Genomic DNA, 23087 nt, shown 5'->3' with positions numbered 1-23087 from the left:
TGTATTTCTAAAAGACCTAAGTTAATGCATAATCCTTAAAAATTTAGATATGAATCACATTTAAGCAGATGCTCACTGTTTATAGTCAATGCTCATATATGTTTATATATAAAGGATATAAACCCTTAGAGATTTTATAACTTGACATCTAAATATCAAAAAGTTCAAACCCCTATCTTTCTTTAGATGGATTTTTCGAGAAGAAATTTCCCAAGTGTGTGCTTGCTTTGAGCAGTCAATAACACCCTGACCTATTTTGAGGCTGTTGTTTTATGCAGGTTATGGATAAAAATAGAACTGCCTAAAAAAATTTGTGACATTAAAATATTGAGTGAAATATGTACAGTAGCGTAACTACTTGAGTTCAGGAAGAATCATGATTCAGTTTAAATTTGCTGATTGTCCGCTTCTAATTGGTATCTCCCCTAAGTAGTAGCCCCAGGGTGTGGACCAAACATATAATTTAACTTTTCCAACATACACTGCTTCTGCAAGACAGTCCATTATCTTCTTTATTTAGGCATTTTACTTGAACATACGATTTCAAAACCAAAAAATTAGTGTTTTGATGTCAACTAAATACAAAAGTAAATAAGTTAGAAATTGACTAGAAAATTATGTGTTTTCTTTCACCTGTCAAGTCTCAAGATTAAAAAGAAATGATAGAACTGTAAGTTTTTATTTTTATGGTTCTCAGGAAAGGAATATATATATATATATATCCACTGTGTTATTTCCATGAGCAGAGACTCTGAAATATATAGGTGGCATAAATATTTTCCATAATGTCCATATGAATCTGGGAAAACATTTAAGACTTCTGAGTGCTCAATCTTATTTTAAATTAGTAATAAAAATAAAAAATAAAATGTGTAAAGATAGTTTCATACATTTAATGTTTATTAAAATAATACTCCCAAATGAAAGGTTATTTGAATACTAGAAAATTAGCAAATATTTATTAAACACAAAGAATGGAATAATTATTTTGCCACCATTTGCCTAACAAAGTTTATGTAGTTAAGCAAGATATATTTTTTAGAACTCAGGCCAGATGTTAACATTTGATAGGAATCCTTCCCTGAAAACCACCCTTTAAATTTGGATTATTTATACCTATGTTATATAATACAAAACCTCCTATTTTGCACCTACTGTAGCCCTGTCACACAGTTTTGTAATTGTTTATTTATTTATTTGTCTTTCCTAATATATTCTCAGCTCTTTGGACTATAACTTTTATTTCTCTCTATCCATGGTTTAGTACTCTGCTTAGCATATTGCCAATGTTTAATTAAAGTTTGTGAATATTTCATTATTCACCTTTGTATTAGCTGCTGGCACATAGTAGGCACTCAATAAACATTTGTGGACTGAATGAATAAATGAACGAATGCCATCTGCTTTTAGAATTACTGTGAAGACACATTTCTCAATTATCCCATGCCTCATAAATACTGAGATTAATTAGAAAACATCCCATACAAAATCTTTTAAAAGTTTTTATAAAATGACAAGTATCTGTTTTTGTTTTTCAGAATAGTGAGTGAGGGTAGTGTTGAAACCCTCTCTGTCTCCTGTTTTACTTCTTGTATGTGTTTCTATCATGCTTTTATTCTATGACTTATTCTTCATTTAACAAATATTTATTAAGGGTCACTATAAACAATGTACCTCTCTAGGTACGGGGGGATGGGAGGCATGGGGAGTGGGGAAACAGAAACACCCCTGTCCTCATTATCTTTTATTTTAGTGGGGAAAACAGACAATAAGCAAAAATAAGTACATACAATATGCATTGTTTTAGAGGTAAATGCTAAGGAAAAATAAAGCTGGCAAGGGGGCTCAGAAATGGATGTGAGCATGTGTGTGGAGTGGAATAACTATTTTAGATACAATGGTAGAGAAGGCGTCAATGAAGTGACATTTGAGCAAAGTCCGAAAGAAAGTAAGGAAGTTCTCCTGCATGAATCCAGGAAGAGAATCCACAGAGAGAAGTGCAACAGCAAATAGTGGTGGTGGTACGGGGTCATGGTGAGGGAGATTATGATATGCAGGGCCTATAGGCCATTTTAACAACTTTTACTCTCTGTGAGATGGGATGCCATTGTAGGATTTTGAGCAGAACAGTGGCGTGATCTGACCTAGATTTTAACATGTCAGTTCTGCCCACTGTTTTGAGAATATGAGGGACAAAGGTAAGGTAGAGATCAGAAGGCTATCACAGGGCTTCCCTGGTGGCGCAGTGGTTGAGAATCCACCTGCCAATGCAGGGGACACGGGTTCGAGCTCTGGTCTGGGAAGATCCCACATGCCACGGAGCAACTAGGCCTGTGAGCCACAACTACTGAGCCGGCGCATCTGGAGCTTGTGCTCTGCAACAAGAGAGGCCGCGAAAGTGAGAGGCCCGCACACCGCGATGAAGAGTGGCCCCCACTTGCCACAACTAGAGAAAGCCCTCGCACAGAAACGAAGACCCAACACAGCAAAAATAAATAAATTAATTAATTAAAAAAAAAAAGAAGAAGGCTATCACAGTTACCTAGGTGAAAGATGATGGTGCCTTAAACTGGGTTACACAGTGAACGTTTTGAGAAGTGGTTGGAATACTCTATATAATGTGAACATAAAGTCAGCAGGATTTGCTGACATGTTAGATGCGCATTGTAAGAGAAAAAGAGAAACTAGGAATGACCTGAAGGTCTTCAACACAAACAACTGCATGAATAGAAGTTGCTATTGACCATGATGGGGAAGACTGCATACAGAACAGGTTTTCCGAAGAATTCAGAGGCTTTGTATATTTTTAAGCTTGAGATGCTTCTATAAACGAGCAGAGATGTCAAGCTGAAAGTCAGACATGGGTTAGGAGTTCAGGGCTAGAGATACAAACGTGGGTGTCACAAGCATTCAGATGGTACTAAAACTCTGAGCCTAAGTGAGCTCACCAAAGAAATGAGTATAAAAAGAAAACAAAAGTTTAAGTCTTGTGTCTTGGAACATTCCAAATGCAGAGGTCATCGAAGTGAGTTGAATAAAAAGAGGGGACTGTGGCGTCCCAGAAGCCAAATGGAAGAAATGTTTCAAATGGAAGGAAATGGCTAAAATTATCATGTTAATTTAAGATTTAGTCACTTTGACTCTTCTCTTTCCTGACCTTCTACATCTAGTCCTCAGTACTCCTTTGGTTGTTTTCTACAAAATATATTCATGTAAGTGTGAGTCCCAACAGAAAGGCAGAACCAATACGAGTGATATGGGATAAGGAATTTATTATAGGGTTCAGACCTTATGCAACTGTGGGAGTTGGGCAGAAGTCTATGGAAGTCTGTTGCCACTGCTCTAATGGTGGACTTAAAGTCACTGAGAAATGGCACTTGGGAAGAAAAGCTGTGTGGACTGGTGGTCAGCTGGGACAGACTGGAATCCTTGGGATAAACTGGATTTCCAAAAGACAATCTCTACCCACATCAGCTAAGACAAACTGTATAAAGTGTACCCCTAAAAGACCATCTCTGCCTACATCTGTCTCTTGCTACCTCCAGTTTCAACATTACAAGGGATATGCAGATAGCGATATGCAGAAAGAACCTTTACAGTGGACCTCCCATGAACTTGTACCACACACTCTGAGAGGGTAAAGGAGATCTGGCAGGAGTTGAGGGAGCTGCAGATGCAGCTGCCGCCCCAAACTAAACAAGGTGAGCTACCAGATCAAGGAGCATGAGCTAAAAGACCACCTGGTTCCCTACACTGTTCTTTAGCACATAACATAGCTGCTGCCTCATTTCTCCCTTCCAAATCTCATGAAGACTTCTCTTTTGGCCAACCTTAGTGCAGAACCATATCAGGAAGGGAATTCTGGGAAATACAATTCCAGTTTTAGCTACATCAACACAGTACAAAGTCACCCAATTCAAAATCTACCAAAGTAAAATGAGGACTGAGAATTAACTATTGTAATCATTTGCTGTAATATGTCTCCTGTTGGACTGTTACTTCCTTGAAAGCAAGGAGTAACTGCTTTTATACCCTTTTTGTTCCACAGTACATTGTATTCTAATTATTTGTTTCTATGACTATCTCAATTGCAAGAATTTCCCCTCAGTTTTGGTATCCCTAATATTTAGTTTGTTTAACATCTGCAATACAAATCTGCTGAATGACTAAAATCCCTTCACATTTACTTTCCTATGATTCTAAGTAAAGATGTTTTATAGATACTAAAGAACACAAGATTGGTGAGAAATTAGCACGGTAAATCTAGATTTTCAAATTATTCTCATGTATCCCGTTAGTGAATACATGCCTAAACTGACTCTCAGCCTGTCACTTTTATCTTGGTTTTCTAGAAAAAAAATGAATATATCACTTGTTGATGCATGACTACATAAATGATTGTAATTTATTTATGTAGGAATTCTCTCCATTCAGGACTACTTGTGGAGTTATTTCATGACGAGTTTTGCTTTTCTCTCCTCTTTTATTTTTATCCTTTCAGATTATTGTTCAGTATTGCTTCCTATGATTCAACCTTGTACCATAAACATCTGATGACCAAAATCTCATGTTATATTTCAGAGATGTAACATTCTATTGGCTGGAACTTCCACCCGTAAACATGCTACAGTATACGGAGAAAACATTATAAGGAGAAAACTAATTAACTAATAAATATTTATTAATGAGTCCAAAAGGTAAATATGGTGATACAAAGTACTTTATCTCATTCCCAACATCAGTTAAAGCTCTTGGGGACAGCTGAGTTTATTCTGAGGTTTCTTGTATCTTCCACAGTCTTGACCTTTGCTATGGTCTGAACATTTGTGTTCTCCCAAAATTCACATGTTGAAGTCCTAATGCCCAATGTAATAGTACTAGGAGTTGGGGTTTTGGAGGTGCTTAGGTCATGAGGGTCCATCCTCATGAATGAAATTAGTGTTCTTATAAAGGAGACTCCACAGAAATCCCTTGCTGCTTCCATCATGGGAGGATACAGTTAGAAGGCACTGATTATGAATCAGGAAGAGACCTCTCACCAGAACATGACTATACTGGTCCCTTGATCTTGGACTTCCCAGTCTCCAGAACTATGAGCAATAAATTCCTGTTGTTTATAAGCCACCTAGTCTATTGTATTTTATTACAACAGCTGAACCGACTAAGACAACCTGCTGTGGTGTTGCATCAGAGCTCACCACACTGCTTCATATGACTGAACAGTACTTGGTTGAGTGGCTACGGTGAAGCCTGCAACCTTCATTTTTAAAGTCAAGTCAGAAGAAAGATAACATACGAAAGATTGAGAATGGTATGGAGGAAAACAAAGGCTCCTGAAGGAATAATGAACAATACAGCTTCACCATGACATATAATTTTCAGGAAATGATAAAGAGAATAAAATGTCAGTCATATGCACCACCCCTTGTGTCACTTGAGGACACATTATTTTGCTTCTACTAGGCCCTGATATGATAAGCAAATAAAGTCATGGGCCCACCATTGGCTTATAGTCTAGTGGGAGTGTTTCCTCTGGTCGGCAGAAGAAGTTAAAGATTTGAAGCATGAGGATATAAGCTGCTGTTGCTGGCTTGAAGATGGAGGGAGGCACACGTAAAAGAAAAAGAGATCTCAGCTGTATAACTGCAAGAAACTGAATTCTGTCAATAACCAGAAAGAGCTGGGAAGCTGATTTGTGCCGCAGAGCCCCTAGATGAGAGCTCAGTCTGGCTAACACCTTGATTTCAGACTTGTGATAATAAGCAGAGAACTAGCCACACCTTGCCAGAATTTTGGCCTGCAAAACTGTGACCTAATAAATTGCTACTTATTTGAAGCCACTATGTTTGCAGTAATTTGGTATGCAGCAATCAAAATTAATACAGCTTGTTTCTGCTCCACACGGCTGGCTGGAGTAGATAGATATGGAGCTGGAGATCTATTACCAAAATGGCTCACTTACATGGCTGGCAAATTGGTGCTGGTTTTATGTGGAGTCTGTCAGTTGGTGCTGAGGGTTATAAGGCATCAGTTCCTCTCCATGTGGGCCTTTCCACAGTTTGCATGGCTTCTGTACAGCAGGTGATTAGCTTCTATGAGCAACAGTCCCTGGGAACAAGGATAAAGTAAATGGCAATTTTATGACCTAGGCTAGGAAATTACATAACATCGCTTGCACCATATTCTAGGGGTGGCAGTCACAAAAGTCTGCTCAGGTTTAAGAGGAAGGGACATAATCCTTAACACTCCATCACAACAGTTTCAATGTCGTACCGTAAGAAGTACATAAAAATGAGATGGAATATTTTGTATTTGAAACATATAATTACATACTAGTTTAATGACTCACTCCTATCTCAATACCCATTTTGTTTGTTAAAATGTTAACATTTGAAGGAAACTTGTAAGTGATAACAGTACAAAGAAAAGCATCACTGCACCAAAGGTAAGTCAGGGATGTGAATGTGTTTGGATATATAAGTCCCATAATGACAAATGTCAAGAACACATGCTAACTTTAAATTTCTAGAAAATATTCAAGATGTTATGGAGAGTGAAAATAAAAACTAAGATCTATTTGAGTGCTAATGTGTTATTTTAAGTTTAAACTATGTTGTTAACTTGATTTATGCTACCACTGATTTCTTGAGCACTTGTTCAATATATAGCAATATGTAGCATTAACCATAGTTACATCTCCTACGTTGCATATTTTGGTTTGTATTTTATGTAAATGCTATGAAACCAGGAAAACTATTATATAATATTTCGGCAACTTTTTCATTACAGAATTAAGCACTCATTTAGGTTTATTTTTTCCCAGAAAGTGAATAAAATTCAATGTAATTTTATATACAGAATATAATGCTGAGTAAATATAAAGCAATAATATTAGTCCTTAGCAGATCTAGACTGAATAGAAATATACAAATTACTCCTCTTCATCTTCTACATTTGGATGATTAAAAAATAATTGATCTCATTACTGTGTGAACAAGACATAAGGAAACCACAATTAAATTTATGATAGCACATGCATTCATTACTTAAGTTAAAATTATGGTCACTAGTGTATAGATTTGGCAAAATAAACATTATTTCCACTTTGTGTAACTTCCTAAGGGTAGAATTTCACAACATAAGAGAAGCTTTATATAAGTGACAAAGGCTAGGAAATGCATTTTTCACATTTTAATTACAATTCACATGTCTGTATCTCCTGCTGTGATGTTTTGTTAAAAAGACATCTCATTTGTGAAACTGCCAGTACAGAAATTGACAGATGTCAAGACCAGTTTCCAACCTGCTTAAGTAACGGTTTAATATGGTTGAGATTATTTTATTAGCATTGTCTATTTTTACTATATATCTAAATAGTACTATTACAATTTTGTTATAGTTCTTCTATTGTTATAATTAGATCTATTTATATGATTTATTGTTACAGTTTCAGATTTTATCAGTATACTATTTTTAGAGACGATTTAACTGATGATCTCTCTAAAAAATGTGTCAAGTTCTATTTATTTTAATGAAATGCCTACAAATGCATAGATGCCTAGGGACAATCATGATAGAAGAACTCACATGTCCAGTGAAAAAAATCACTTTGATAGATGTAACTCATAGACATCAACAAATGAACCATTAACTGGGTTAAATATTTTTTTTAAATATTGCAGTCAGAACAAAACAAGTATTCAAACATGAAAATTACCTCATATGAAGATGAGAAATCCTGAGATCATTTTCTGTAAGACCTCATTGATCACATCTGGAAATAGAAACAAAGATAAGGAAATTATATACACGGAAAAGTTGCTACTGGTGAATCTGCTTATAAAGACTCCTTTGGTTTTATGTTGATAAACATTATTTTAAATACAGTTTATCTCCCTTAAGTAATAGAGAGACATAAATTCAGAGAACATCAGTGTTGACATTAGTTCTCCCCTCCTTCTGCCACCTCAACTTTTTTCAGCCCTCTAAACTGGATATTCTCCTCTGGAAATTAAGGATTTCCTCAGTTACTGGGTAAGTGACGCCTCTCCACATCCTCTGCTTTCCACCCCTTCAGCCCATGGGCTTAGAATTAGATCGATTTCTAAACCTGGGATATGGTAGCCCAGTGACAAGGACAGTGACATGCTTTCACCTTAATAGTCTTGCTACCGCATCTGCTCCATGGGACGAATCCTTGGTGTCTGTGTAGTTCCCAGATCAAAGACAGCTCATGCAGTGAGTATTTTGACCCAGTCATCTGGGCTTAGCTTCTGGAGAGGATTCCTCTCTGAAATCCTGGGCAGTTGACCTGCTTGCCCTTTTAGTTTCCTCCACAGAGCAAGGGCAATGATGGATCCTGCTGTTCTGTCACCGGGCAGAATTTCTGCTGCAAAAGGACAATTTACCAAGTGTAGGAGTCATTACCAGATTTCTGAAAAATAATTCTGTCTTAATTTTTTTCTGCTAGTGCTCTGTCTACCTGACAGGTTGCCCCAGTTAAGAGAGTTTTTTACCTCTCTTTTCTCCTCTCTCCTGTCCCTCACTTTCTTACCCGTCCTTGATCTTGAATCCAGTGCAAATTTCAGCCTCAATCTCCATTCGAGGCTCCTGTTGCTATAAGGTACCCATAATGCCACCTTAATTTTACAACAGTTGTCACAAAAATATATTTTACCTTTAAGTAATATGGAAAAAATCCAAAATGTTAATACCATATTCAAAAAAAATTTTTTTCATTTCTTTTATACTATTAGGATAAAGCAAAGGGAGAAGTGGTCTTCATTTAACTTTCTTCATATTGACTGGATAATCATGATAGAATATGAATTAAATCAAGGGATGATAAAATAACTAGGACAGAAAAAATGCAACTTAAAATTTTTTTTCTGATACTTCATCTACAAACATTGTTTTGCAAATGTTTTAAAGTCAATTCATTTTCTAAAACATCTTATGACTTTTATTATGATAGTAGTAGGGGTTGGAATGAAAAATTATCTCCCTTATTTCCCTAGGCACTCATTTTACTTTTTAGGTACCACTACTGAAAATTTCTAATTTGGCTCGTCAGTTCAGTGGGAATTCAGTGCACATAAGGGGCACATATGTAATTGGCAACCTAATTTTTCTGCTTTCATCAAATGGTACAATGCCAAATCTTCATTGAAGTTGCCAGTTAAATGCACTTGGAACCAAACAGCAGCAAGCGTAAGAGATGAAAATGAACAAACTGGAAAGAGTCATTAACTTTCTGTTTTCCTATCACAACACAAATTGTATCAGGAAAATGTAGCAAAGTGGGAAATTCTACTTGAAACGTTAAGCAATCTTAAAAGAGAATAATTCATTTACTTAACTTCTGAAATGTTGTTCATTATAATTTATAAATGGGGTTTCTGGTACAGATTTTTTTTCAACCAAAAATATGAAATAGTTAAAATGAATCAACTTTTCAAAAGTGTATTTTAGGTTATATATTCTCATATGGCTTATTGGTCCAGTGTGTATGAATTCTGGCCTTTATTTGGCAAGCAAAATTGTTATAAAATTAAGGAAGGAATGTTGGCTTTACTTAATACCTTAATGAATAAAGGCAATTGACAGATTTTCATGGTTCTCACTAATTATGAATGCAATTGAGTGTGAAAATTACAATCAGTTGTGGTTACCAAAAGTGCCCTTGAAATATCTGGTCCAATGTATAATTCTGAACTGTGTAATATAGAGTCATTATTAAATTACCATTATTGGTGACAATTAAATAGAGAACTGGGACAATAAAAACACCAAAAACTTGCCAATATGATTGAGCATCCTCCTTAAAGGTGAAAAACTTTTTTCTTAAATGCCTATTTATAGCTCTTAAATAAACTACATATTTATTTGCTAGGTTCAAAGTTCAGATCAGGAATATGTCTTCTAACAAAATTTCATTTTGCAGTGATAGCAGGATTCCTTTAGTAAGGACTTCAGGGAAGAGTTTCCTGACTTTTTTCATCTATAAATCCAAGTAGTAAGGGCTTTTTAAATCCTTACTTAACCCTAAAATGGTGGACAGTTTTGTAAACCGTTCTTGCATTAGAGAAAAGAGGGAAGTAGAAGGAAAATGCTGAGGGGTTGTAGATCAGCTTACTCCATAATTATTGAAAGCTATAAAGAAACTGTTAAGACTCTCAACTAAGCCAGGTGGTCTGAATGGGAGGGAGTATGGACAGTAGTGTAAGGCAGGCTTCGGTTGAATTCCAGGTGCACCACTTAATTTGTTCTTTGCATTTTTTTTTTTTTTTACCGGTATACGGGCCTCTCACTGTTGTGGCCTCTCCTGTTGCGTAGCACAGGCTCCGGACGCGCAGGCTCAACAGCCATGGCCCACGGGCCCGGCCGCTCAACGGCATGTGGGATCCTCCCGGACCGGGGCACGAACCCGCGTCCCCTGCATCGGCAGGCGGACTCCCAACCACTGCGCCACCAGGGAAACCCTGCACCACTTAATTTGTACGAGACCTAATGTTAACTACCTATCCTCCCCAAACCTGACTTTCCTGATCTACAAAACTGAAGAAATGGTAATAGCTTTTTCACAGGGCCTACACACATTGAATCTCAACAACCTTTGTTAGTATATCCATTTAACAATGCTTGATCAAGGGAGCTATCATGTCCTGTATTTTTATGTTATTGATATATTTGTCCACTGGTCCCAACTTTGCTGCCCTTTTTTGATTATATACTTAAGCCACTTTTAATGGATTCTAAACTCTTTGTATGAGACATGGAAGAATTAGGGCAAAAGAAAATTGACGGTAAAGGTAAAATATATGGAGAACATATTACGAGCTGGCATACACCAAAAGCCTGAGGACATAGCAGTGGATATAGCTACTAATAAAGAGAGAAGACACAATAACTGAGTTGCCAGCCCTAGCCTCCTAGATGTTCTAATTTCCTTTTGTCACGTTTATGAAAAAAAAGTTTTCCACAGTTGTCACCCCAAAGCAGGGTTGTCCCCATACCAAAATCCACATCGACCCCTAATACTCATTCAAAAAGTACACCTTGCCTTTACACTCAATATATTTACATTTCAGAAGTCAGACTATGACCAGATTATTTAGAACGCACACACACATACACACACACACACACACACAAACTTGAAAGAAGCATAGATTGCTTGATTCCTGGAAGCTGTTTGCCAATACAGTAGTGCATCAGATCACAAAGACCCTACAATCTGGGCAGGAGGCTATTTAGAGGGTAAGGGAGGTAATGTCAGGTGCCCAAACTTAGCACTGGGGATGTATTTTCTATCTAGAAATGGTCCTACAAGCCACCAAAATTGGTTAAAAAATGTTTCCAACACACACACACAGAGTTAAATGCACTCCATCTGCTTTATTGCCTGCTAAAGACATAAATATACAGGAGTGGAGATAAAGAAGGGGATGAATGGGAGAGTTCAGGACCCAGGGCAAATCTAAACGGAAATGAGGCAGTGCAATAGGAGGAAGGACCAAGGGAAAATAAACTAGGTAAGCAACAGCACCGTGCATCAGAAGTCTTCTCCACCACTAAACTGGCAAAATATCTCTAGAGGGCCATCAGTCAAATGATGTCAAAATGGTAACTGGTTCTGTTTGTAATCCCTGTGTTGTTGAGGACCTTATGTGCAGGAACACAAGTTCCACTCCAGGCCACAGTCCCAATGCTTCCATTATCCTACAGAAGAACTGAGTGCTGTAAATATTTGTTGGGAGGTGTCATCTGTTAAGAGGAAGGAAGCCAGGTTTCTTGCCTTTGAGGTAAGAGATGTGTCAGGATGTGAATAGCCTGGGTGAGAAGGAAAAGAGGAGGACGCCTCACGGTTTTCTCCCTGAGAGGTGGAAGAGAAAGAAAATAGCATCGGTGGTTTGGAGAGAAAAGATACAGTGCATTTTCAGCATTACCGGGGCCCCTTCGCAGAGCTTCAGATTCTCCCTCTCTAACACTTTTGACCTGCCAATGCACTTGGACTCGACGCACTCATGAGGATGGGCTGAGTGCAAAGGCAAGTCAGCACGACAGGATGCGGCTTCCCCTAAAATGAAAACTCAGCAACGGGCCAGCAGTGGGTGTGCGCGCGTTAAAAGCAAGAGTATGCGTGCGTGGCAACCCGCGGCCTCAGTTGGCCGAGCGCCGTCCTCGGAGCCATCCACGCCCCGCCCCAGTTTAACCCCTCCCTCCGCCCCAGTTTAACTCCTCCCCCGCTCCGCTCCTATAAAAGCTGCGCTCGCCACCGCCCTCCTTACAGTCTGGGAGCGCGGCCTAGCCGGGAGGTGGCTCCGTTGTCCCCCACTCAGTCGCACTCCGCGCACTCACACACTTGGAAGCGCCTCCCCACGTCCCTCCCCTGCCCTCCTCTTGCTCCGCTCTTCCCTCTCTCACCACGAACAGTCGCCGACCGACTGCCAATCCGCCTCTCGCTCTCTCCCTCTCTCCACAACATGACTGCCTGGGAAGCGGTGGCTCAGGCAGAGCAGCAGGAGGATTATTAAATAACGCAGCTCGACTCTGTTCAACTGGGAGTGGAGAGAAGGAGCCCAACGGCCAAGGCAAGGGAGGGAGGGCAGAGGAGGGGGGCCAGGAAGGACAACCCCCGTGCTCCGAAGACAGAAATCCCCGCGTGCCCGGGAGAAGCCTAACAAGCGCCGCGGAGCCCTCCAGGTAGTAACGCCCCCGGTGCCCCCGCGCCCGGAGGGTCGCGCTTCGCGTCGCCGCGACACTGGCGCTGGCCTCAGGCGGACGCGGGAGGACCGCCCGGCGGCTGGCCGAGCTGTGACCGGGCCGCCCCGGAGCAGCCCGCGCGCAGGCCAGGGGCGCCGGCCGTGGGCCCGGCGTGCGCGGCGCGGAGACCTGGCCTCGCGGGCGGGGAGGGAGGGAGGCGGACGGGCTCGCTTCTCCGCCGGCGCGCGACTCCCCGCGTGCTGCGTGGCCTTTTCCTCCGCGCTCTTGAGCGCTCGGCTCCCCGCGGCCGCGGCCGCCACTCCGGGGCGATGCGGAGCGCGGCCGGCCGAGAAGGCAAGAGTTGGCGCAGGCTGGTGGCCGCTCCCCTCCCTCGCCGCTCGCGTCCCGCAGGTAGGGGCGGCCGGGCAGCGCTGACGCCGGGGGCTGCGGGCGCGCGGGCGGGGGCGGGGGCGTGGGAGGGGGAAGAGGAAGGAGGGGGCGGGGAGCCGCAGTGCCCGAGCCTGGACGTCCTCTCTCCTCCACCCGCTCGTTCTCCGGCGCTGGCTTCCTGGGTTGGGGGTCAGACGCTCCCCAGCGGCGGCAGGAACAGCAGCGACTTAGCGTGAACAAATTGCTTTGTGGTGGCGTGTCAAGGGCTCCAGGGAGGGGTGTCTGTGTGTGTGTGTGTGTGTGTGTGCGTTCGCGCTCCTGACTAATCAAAGCGTTGGTTCCCCGGGAAAGGAAATCAGTCCCGATCTGAAACCGCAGGTGTCCCCTTGCTCCGCCTCCCGCCACTTTTTGGCATGTGTCCCAGGACTCGTACAAGCAGTGCTATCAGGGGCAGGTGTGCGAGATGGGGTGACGGAGGGATTTGTGAATGGTGCTGCCCTGCGCGTGGAGGCTGAGCCTTGCTGATGTAGAGGACGAGGTATCCAGAGTGAGAAGAAAGGCTATTTATGGCAGAGTTGTGAAATTTCTGCGGGTTTCCTTCCGTGGTTCCTGAGCTTCTCTCTCGCCCTCTCTCCTCCTCTCTCTCTCTCTGTTCCTCTCTCCCATGTCTCCCCTTTTCTTTCTCAGAATTAGAAGCAATTCTGCTTTCCATTTCCCCTCCCCATCGTGGGGCATTGAATATGAGGTGAAGGAAGTCAGAAAATCACTTGTCATTTTACAGGTAGAAAAAAAATGCTTCTTAGAAGTTACCTATCTCTTGCCCTTTAATGTTTGTATGTACTTATTCTACACTCCTCCTACCTCTTCAGGCCACCAGTAACAACACCTACAGGTAGAAAGTACCTACTTGGTTTCAACAGCTTTCATTTCTAATATCTTTACAGTTGGATACCTTCACAGTGATATGTAACGCATATCCTCCATTTCTACCCCTAAGAAAGGCTATTAAAAATAATGCGCACACATTTTACCATAAAGATGGTTTTATTGAAAGCCTTGGGGAAGAAAGAGAAGCAGACACCTAGTGAGTTTATATCGATTATTACTGATGAGAATTACAACTAGCTATTAAGAAAAGACCTAAAATACTATTAATCTAGTCTACAACATAATTAATTTGTTTCGGTTTCTTTTTGCTTTATGACAGGCAAAAATTCCAAAGACATGACTTGAAGCTTGGAAATGCCTTAGGACAGTGTCTGCCAACTATGCTTTAGCAACTTTATGTTTGTTCTTAGAAGTAGCAACCTGTGTTTTCATGGAACCGATGACGGGGTTGTGACGGAGATAGTAGGACAGTGTCCTTATTATTTTAAATTGGGATGTCTTTAAGCACCTGCCAAGTACAGTGTTTTTAAAGCATTGAAATTCCATATTGCAACCGCCGGTTCAGTAATTTCACGGAGAAGAAAGAGAAGTAGACTGACCAACTTATTGTCAGAGTGATTTGTCTTCATTTGGTATTAATTAAGGAGCTCCTTATTTTGATCAAAACATGCCAACTGTTGTTTTTTTCCAGTGCAAAAGTAGCTTTCCTTTAACAGTCCTGTTTATTTGGAAGACAAAGCAGTGTTAAGGATTTGTTATTTTGATTTGGTTAGATTCATGTTGGTTTAAAATACATTTTTAGCATTGGAGCATGTGCAGTTTTTATATATCACATTAAAACTTGAACTGAGCGCCGCACTCTGAGGGCTGTTACCTTCACTTTCCTGAATCACTGGAATGTAGAAGTAATGGGGAATTTTAAAATGTGCTTGATGAATTATATTATTGCAGTCATTAAAAGTCACATTTATGAATACTTCTTTGACACCATTAGAGAATCAGCAACTGTTTATTATTTTAATAATGAATTTTTTACTGTAGAATGTTAATTTATATCAAACTTGTGAAGTAGAAAATGAAAAAATATTACATTTTATAGATATTGAACTCCTTATTGCATTTTATCACATAGTGTTCATAATAAAGGGCCTGTCATGTGCAAGATACTATCTAGGTACATAGGACTTCCTTGCTTCCTGCCCTTCAGGAGCTTACTCTCCAGTTGGGGCAAATCTGATGCTCATGGTTGAACCAAGTTAGCAAACCTTGACAATAAGAGGTTGCATGTCTAATGAAGACTGCAGGAGTTCAGAGCATGACAATAACATTTCATACTGGATTTTGTCTGAAAAGACTTCCGGCGTAGGTAAGACTTGCTTGGTTTTGATCTTAAAGGATAAATAGGATTAGTGGCTTGTGGATGAGAATATAAGGTATAAGATGTAAGTCTCCTGGAATTGTAGAAAAGAACATAAGATTTAAGACAGTTTTGTTTTGAAAGTTTGTTTTGAAATAGATTTTGATATTGCAAAGTGGTTGAATTTGTTGTGCAAAGTGCAGGTGAGTCTTTTTTTTGATGAACAACATTCTGTATGCTGCATTCTTGGAATTGTCAATATTTCTGTACCTAAGAAGACAAATTTTTGAGTTTATCTTGCCTTTTAATGAAAAATGTGCTTTATATGCATTTATAAAGAATAATTACTCTAAATATTTAAATATATCACATCACACTAAAGTATTGCATTTCGTATTAATAACAAGGTGGCATGTACATGAAGTGAGGTGTTTGAGTTACATCCTTAGCCAATTCTCCTTAGATTTGCTCTAAAGGAAAGAGTATGAGGTATGTAAAAGAACGACTGTATTCATAGTGAGCAGTCATTGAATGCTTAATATTTTATTCATATAAAATGTGTAACTCATTAATATACTTTCTATAATATTTTTATTTTAAAGTTATTAGAATGCATCTGCATAATAGTTAATCTATCTTTACATTATTTTCCATGAATATATAGCTATGATATAGGGCCTATGGGGAACAATTTTAGAATTGTAGTGACAGTTTTAAAGATGTTTTAATTGTCTTCTAGTAAATAGATTGTATTACTAATAAGAGCATGCTCTGTCTCTGAGCATTTTGAACTTAGTTATTTGCTTTTTGTATATATATTTGTTTATATATATATATATAAAAGTAAACACAAAACTGTTTAAAATGCATTTCCCCATTTTAAGACCACAAGGGGAAAGATCGGAATTGACATTGGGCCTGTCTATTCAATATGACACCTGAGAAGTATGTTATGGTGACAATAAGGAAATAGTACAAATATTAGATATCACTTTCAATAAATAACAGAGTAGAATTACTTTCAGATTAGTTGAATTAAAAGATTTGCATATATATTTTGTCAACAGTGAATAGATAGGAGTTATTACAGAAGTGAAAATCCTATTAAATCACCTATTTCATATTCATGCAGGAATGGGATGATTTCCAATGTAGTCAAAGTACAGACCAGTGTATCTGTTAATTGGTCTCTTTTGAGTTTGGTTTTGGACTATATGTCACAGGTGTATCACTTTGATAATCTCTCCTACTATATGACTGACAGCTTCTGTGTGATTTCCTTACTGGATAGTGACAAAATCTATTTGCTTTATATTGAGGACGTATGCTTCTATCAGCAATATTATCTTCACTATGCGAGAGTGTCAGTTAACAATAAAACATGAAGTCTGCGGTGGGAGAAGCAGTGAGAAAAGATGAGATTGATGAAAGACACTAACGAAAGAAACATACTTCAATATATAGCTTAAACTAACTATAAAACTGTAAAGCTGACCAATCTAAGCTGCAGTTGATACAGTACCAGCATATTGCTATCAGTTCTCACTTTAAAATGACTGTATTTCATTTTAAGCTGTTTTCATATGTGGGCTAAACAAAATGGCAAAAAAAAAAAAAGTGGTGGTTGAAAATGTTTACTAGGATCTGTGGTATTACAATAAAAAAAAATCATTTCTGCTTAGGTCTTTGACAGATAAAGTTTGTTGTTTGGCCAAATTCCTGGCCCTATATTTAGATTAACTTAAAATGTACTTTTTTGTTTTGTGTTATTTACACTGTACTAACAATTTTGAAATTTTAATTAAACTTATTAAAATATTTGAACACTGTAACTGTGTTCTGATCTTAAATAAAATCTAAACGTCATTTATAAGGAAACATTTTTGTTACCTAATGGCAAATTCTTAACCTAGGGCAGTAGTTCTCAAAATGCGGTTCCGTGAGCGGTAGCACCAGTGAACTCGTTAAAATGCAATTCCACTGGATGACTGAACCAGAAACTCTGCGCTGGGGTCCCCGACATGATTCTCACACACTCTAAAGTTTGAGAACCACTGACCTCGAATATCTTATAGTGAAACTTGAAGACTGTGTTTTCTACCTATTTTGTATCTAAATACTTTCCTCAACTGGTAGAGATAACTAAGCTTTAACTATTTAGACCTAGAAAACATTACATTCTCCATCAGAAGAATTACATCTTAATTAAAAACAAAAACAAAAACGACTTTCTAATTCCTGTGCACATGTTTGTTGTTGATTGGGGAAGCAATACATAAGTGTGGAATTTAACTGGACAGTAATGACCTCAGACTGACCTTATTGGTAGTCATTTATAAGGCAAAAAATATGCACAGTGTACAAAGGTTGACCGTTCTTTGTTTAGTTTTGTTGACTCATGTGATATTTTTCGTCTTGGCATTTATAATCATCTTCTCTGGGTAAGACTACAGTTATTTTAGCTGCTCAACAATAGCTTCACCAGTGTGGAATGTTCTCTCAGATGTTCTTACTACTAAAATAAATTTTAGACCACATCTGTACATCCTTCAAGATTAAAGATAATGTGTTCAAATCCTGTTTCTCTCTTAGTATCCTTGTCCCTCACTTCATCCTCCCTCCCCCCTCCACTCCCCCAACCCCTGCCTTTCAGATATGAGCTCAATCATCCCTTCTCTAAGGAAACCTTCCTTGGCCTCCTTTGCTACATTAGTTGCCCTATTATATATTGTTTTAGTTCCATGTTCTTCTACCTTGTGGTACTCATTGCAGTTTAATTTTATGTGTATTTGTGTGATTGGTTCAGAATCATCAGGATTTAACGGTGGCCAGCACATAAATAAATATCGGTTGAATAACTGTCTGCCTTCGTTCTAAGGGTATTTTATGTTTTTCCAAAGACTGACACTTTAAAAAGTATTTTAAAATAAAGGGAGTCCTAGAATATATGTAAACACGGGCGTTGTTTTCCTTTATATTTTGCAAATTATGAGATGTTTATTAACAACAGCAGCAATGGCTGTAATGTGCTGAACATGTCTTCCATGTTAAGCACTTTATATATGTTATGCCATGCAATTCTCTTAACATTATAAAGTTTTGTGTGTATTTTAGAGATGAGGAAACTGACACTCTGTTCTGTGCTCTGCCAAAGCTACCGACACCAAACATTGATTTTTTTCTTTTTTACAATGATGAAGAAATTATGAAACCAGTGGACAGAAAACGTGAAGGAGTGTATTTTCTTCTTATTCCTGATTTGACTCAGGGCCCAGCAATATCTGTGCAGTATTCACCGTGTTGCCACTATCTTCAGCAGTGCTGTTGTTGCTTTTTGGGTGATTGGAAGAAGTGATGGAGGACTTGTAAGGGTGATGCTCCCGTCTTCTTATTGTTCTTTTCAGTACTGATATTTTTTACCCTCAGTGCCACTCAATCACAATTCTTTTACCCCAGCTGGTCAGAATCTCCCAACTTATTAGTGGAAATTTAAGATGTAACCAAGTATAATTTTAAGAATGAGTGCTGGGCTTCCCTGGTGGCGCAGTGGTTGAGAGTCCCCCTGCCGATGCAGGGGACACGGGTTCGTGCCCCGGTCCGGGAAGATCCCACATGCCGCGGAGCGGCTGGGCCCATGAGCCATGGCCGCTGAGCCTGCGCGTCCGGAGCCTGTGCTCCGCAACGGGAGAGGCCACAACAGTGAGAGGCCCGCGTACCGCGCCCCCCCCCACAAAAAAAGAATGAGTGCCTTTATGCAGAGAATATTAAGGTATTAGATATTCTTCATATTTGGAGATATGCAGCTTATCTTCTGGAAAAGATCACACAAAGCTTTGAGAACCTTGCTCAAGCAAAGTTGACCTTAGGTGCAGTCTGTTAATTCAACTGTCTCCCATGAGAAAAAAAAAATTACATGATCACATCAGTTTAGTTTCTTTTGGCTTTTAATCTTCAACTTATTTATTTAAATGTGGGTTTAGTCAATGTTCAAATGTTTGAAGCAAAGGGCATATTTAAAAATATTTAAGTATTCTAATTCTGTAGAAGTCCACGGACAGTTAAATTTGGTTATTCTGAAGCCCTCTGCTAGACTAACGGACAAAGTTATATAGTTCATAATGTGTTTAAATCAGTCAATAACATGAATAAAAGTAGATGCCTAATATCAAAAGGAAAAAAATTGGTGTTTCACTGAGTGTGTCTCTTAGGTGAGAGGTTTTGTAGATTTTGTCAGAACCTGTTCTCTGTTGCTGGAATCGTTTAATCATTAACTGGAACCTTAGCCATGCCCCTGATTTAGGACCAATCCTTCTGTGTAGAGGAAGATTGACTGACTTCTCGCCCAACACGTTGGGACTTAACATCAAGCCACCCTTGCTGTCCAGCTCTAATGTTATAATGTATTTACAGTAATGCCTCTAATAACCGAAACTGATTTCTCACCTAATGTTTTCTCCTGCCTCTTGATAACTTACTCGATATCACCATTTCTCATAGCATTTGAGCAAGGCCTTTCTTTTCTTCTGACAGAGCCTTCTTTATTTCTTTAAGGACTTGGATCATGCTTCTAAACCACCGCACTTCCTGCGCCCTTTTCATCTGCCAGCAGATTCCCCCCCGGCTGCCCTAGTAATTACTTTCCTGGCTGTCATTTCCAGCTCTTAGAGGTGTGCTTCATTTCCAGGGCCCACTCTTGGCCCTCCATGACGCCAGACACTTACGGCATATTGCCCCACCCCCAGATACACAGGTTGGTTGGACTTTCTGGAAGTACTTTCAGCTGGGGTTGTAAAGTGCTTTTCATACTACAGGGCAAGTCTAGTTCCAGGTTCTGACCATCACCAGACTGCCTCATTTTGCTACATGTTATCTTCCCTTATCTGGCTGTGTCCCACTATAGAGCTACCTCATTCATCATCATTGACAGCAGACGTTTTGTAAATGCTTATTATGAATAAGTCAGTCTGTTTCAAGAAGAGTGTACCTCCTATGGTTCCTGTGGCTCCTTAACAGCTTAATCCACGTGAACGGAATACAGATTATTCCATGTCTGGTTTGATTCTTTAGTGTTTGCCTGTTCTCTTATTCTAAGTCACTTGTTTATTTCAAGATGATCTGGCTCTTCTCCATTCTCTTGTGTAACCTTATTTGAATATGACATGTTTGGAAAGTCAAACAGCTGAAGAAACATACTTCAGACTGTGTGATGCCTTCTCTGATTTTCCCCATTTGTTAATGAAACCTAGAGGTATTCCTTTGTTCAGGACGTGTTTGTTAATCCAGGTATACTACCTTAGTTCAACTTTTCTGGGAGTCTTAATGATACACCTTCCTCATCAACCAAATTCAGACTGGCATGTCATATTTCTTGTGTACCTGTTCACTGCAATGAACTCTTTCCTGCAAAGTTAAATACTGTGATTCTGTTAGTGAGTTGTTATTGTTGTATATTTGGCTTTTTTGTTTGGTTTTGGCAGTAGCAGCAAATGATATATCACAAACCTATGTAAGGATTACAAATAAAATCAAAACAAGTGTAAAAACATGACACAAATAAATGCAGATGTAGGCTTTGACATTCTAGGCAATTCTTCCTCAAGTATTTTTGTTTGATTGTTTTTTGTTATTTATAGGTAGACAGATTACCAGAACATTAAGTCCTTAAGCCAGAATATATGAAATGTGTTTCATGAGTACTCTTTTCTAAGATACAGTATTCTTTAGGACATCCAGGAAAAGCTTGAAAGGGAAAAGACATCAGATGAGAAGGTTAAGAAAAGGAAAAACATACCTCTAAACCATACCTCTAAATAAAACTCAAATTCAGTATTAGAAATGCAGACTAAGAGTAACTTACTTCAGGTAAAGTTTCAAAATATCTTATTGATAACAAAACCAATGGGTCTGTACACCAGGATTCCTAAACTTTCAAAGGAATGTTACCTACTGGGCAGATAGCTCAAGAATAGTTATTTGACTTTGTTTTCAATTTTTAATACTATATTCATGTGCAAACAGACCCAAGAAAACTAAACATATTCACTAATAAGTGAGTTACTTAAAAGTTAGAGCGTACCTCTTATAGCAGTAATTTTAAACATAAAGTATAGATTACTAAACAGGGCCATCAAAAAATCATTACAGATTTGTACACAGCAAACGTATAAACTTATAGCAACATTATGGTTAAAATTAACTTTGAGGGATAGTTCCTGCAGTGTACCTCAAGAGGTAAATATGGTGGTATTGGGAGATATCTTCTTCAACAACACCAGTCAACCTTTTGAAAGAATCAAGGGCCCTGCAGTGGGAGGGTCTAAGTTGATCAGAGGGAGAGTATAATATGAAGCATTCCAGGGGGAAATCGTGACGGTGCCAGGTCCAAGTGCTGCTCAAAACACTGAAGGGATAAAGACAGTATAGCATTAACTATCTAGTGAAGAGTAGGAAGGAATTGCCTCCCGGGATATTTCTGAGGAGCATCAGGTTCACTGGATGATGACACACAAAATGTAGCCCCAGAAGTCTAACGCAGGAAATGATTCGATGATGTATCTTAAAAGCCAAAGAGTTTTAATTTGAATATAGGATAGATTGGTGAATTTGAAGTTCTGGAGATCCTCCAGCCCCCCTTCCAATCTGCTAGACCTCAGTCTGTCCAGTCACCTTTGAGGCAAGGGAGCTATCCAGGGTACTAGACTCTTGCCAAAATCCTCTCTTGCAAAACTGTGCAAAATACTTTGTTGTTTTTGTTTCTGCTGATCATAGAGCCTGACATTGCAGATGCTGCATCATTCACTTGGAATGACTAACCTTCCATCATTTGGTTTATTCCAGTGGGTCCTTCAAGGCTCAATTCAAATGTAAAATTCAAGGATGCTTACCTCAACCCTATGTAAGAAGCCTATTCTGAGTGTCAGTAACAGCCTGTGTATATATCATTATCAAATCTCCCTTTAAAGTATCATAATTCACTGCTTGTTTGTGCTTCATGCCCACTGGATTGTGAACTTAATGAGGGCAGGTGTTCTGTGCTTTATTCTCTTTTTCAAACAGCTCATCTAACTCTGTGATGTGAAGATGCTCAGTAATTGATAAATGAATGAATACTGCTTAAGAGTGACTTGAATATTGTACATCTTGTGTGAACTGTTCCCAGTGCTAACCACATCTAGGCTCACTTTGAATACTGCCCTCCATGGCTTTTTCATGGACTGAACATGTGTTCTTAACTTGGAACCAAGTAATCTAAAATGGCCAAAAGTCTTGAAAAAAATGAAAGGAATGGAGGAACTATGGCATACATACCATGGGCGTTAGGGGATAGTAAGGTTTAAGGAAAGTAGCATAGGCTGATATGGAGATTGGGGGCCAAAGGACTGTCTGGTTTGTCATGTCCTCAAACAAGCATCCTGAACATTCACTCCATATTCATTTTCTAAGGCTTCTGGAACTTGCGATCACACATTTCATTGCTCTGAATGTTCAGTGTGGCAATAAGTGATAATGTCATCATAGAAAAACTTTTGTTTACATGGAAGTCATCCTGCCACTGGTGTGATATTGACTTACTGATCACTTTTACATGATGTAGGTAAATTGTGTACCTGACTATATCTTCCCTTATTGGGACAGTGCAAGAATAGTTTAGGTACCACAGTTTTCCTTTTGGTCAGAAATTCCCTGTATTTCAAGTGCATGAACCATAGAAAATGGTTGTGGGGCCCTTTCCTGGGGGATATTTTCA

At 39.3% G+C, this 23087-nt stretch overlaps 2 protein-coding genes across 10 annotated transcripts in view; one reads left to right on the top strand and one right to left on the bottom strand.

The window, feature by feature from the left end:
* Window positions 1-5425: 5425 nt before the first annotated feature.
* LOC137223056 (uncharacterized) overlaps window positions 5426-23087 on the bottom strand; it is a 39385-nt gene continuing 21723 nt past the window's right edge. The window contains exons 3-7 of the mRNA XM_067734652.1: window positions 15249-15371; window positions 12427-13536; window positions 8156-8389; window positions 7718-7774; window positions 5426-6108 (exon numbers count right to left, since the gene is read on the bottom strand). Coding sequence (XP_067590753.1) covers window positions 8324-8389; window positions 12427-13536; window positions 15249-15371 — 1299 coding nt within the window. The 3' untranslated portion in view covers window positions 5426-6108; window positions 7718-7774; window positions 8156-8323. The remainder of the gene's footprint in view (window positions 6109-7717; window positions 7775-8155; window positions 8390-12426; window positions 13537-15248; window positions 15372-23087) is intronic.
* The window catches only part of CCSER1 (coiled-coil serine rich protein 1), a 1251132-nt gene continuing 1240612 nt past the window's right edge, over window positions 12568-23087 (top strand). For all 9 annotated transcript variants that reach the window (XM_067736957.1, XM_067736956.1, XM_067736955.1 and 6 more), the window contains exon 1: window positions 12568-12705. The gene's annotated coding sequence lies outside the window, so the exon portion shown is untranslated. The remainder of the gene's footprint in view (window positions 12706-23087) is intronic.

Source organism: Pseudorca crassidens, chromosome 4 (genome assembly GCF_039906515.1).
Source record: "Pseudorca crassidens isolate mPseCra1 chromosome 4, mPseCra1.hap1, whole genome shotgun sequence".
Taxonomy (NCBI): domain Eukaryota; kingdom Metazoa; phylum Chordata; class Mammalia; order Artiodactyla; family Delphinidae; genus Pseudorca; species Pseudorca crassidens.
Note: the sequence above shows the minus strand (reverse complement) of the source record. Positions and strands in the feature narration are given on the sequence as shown.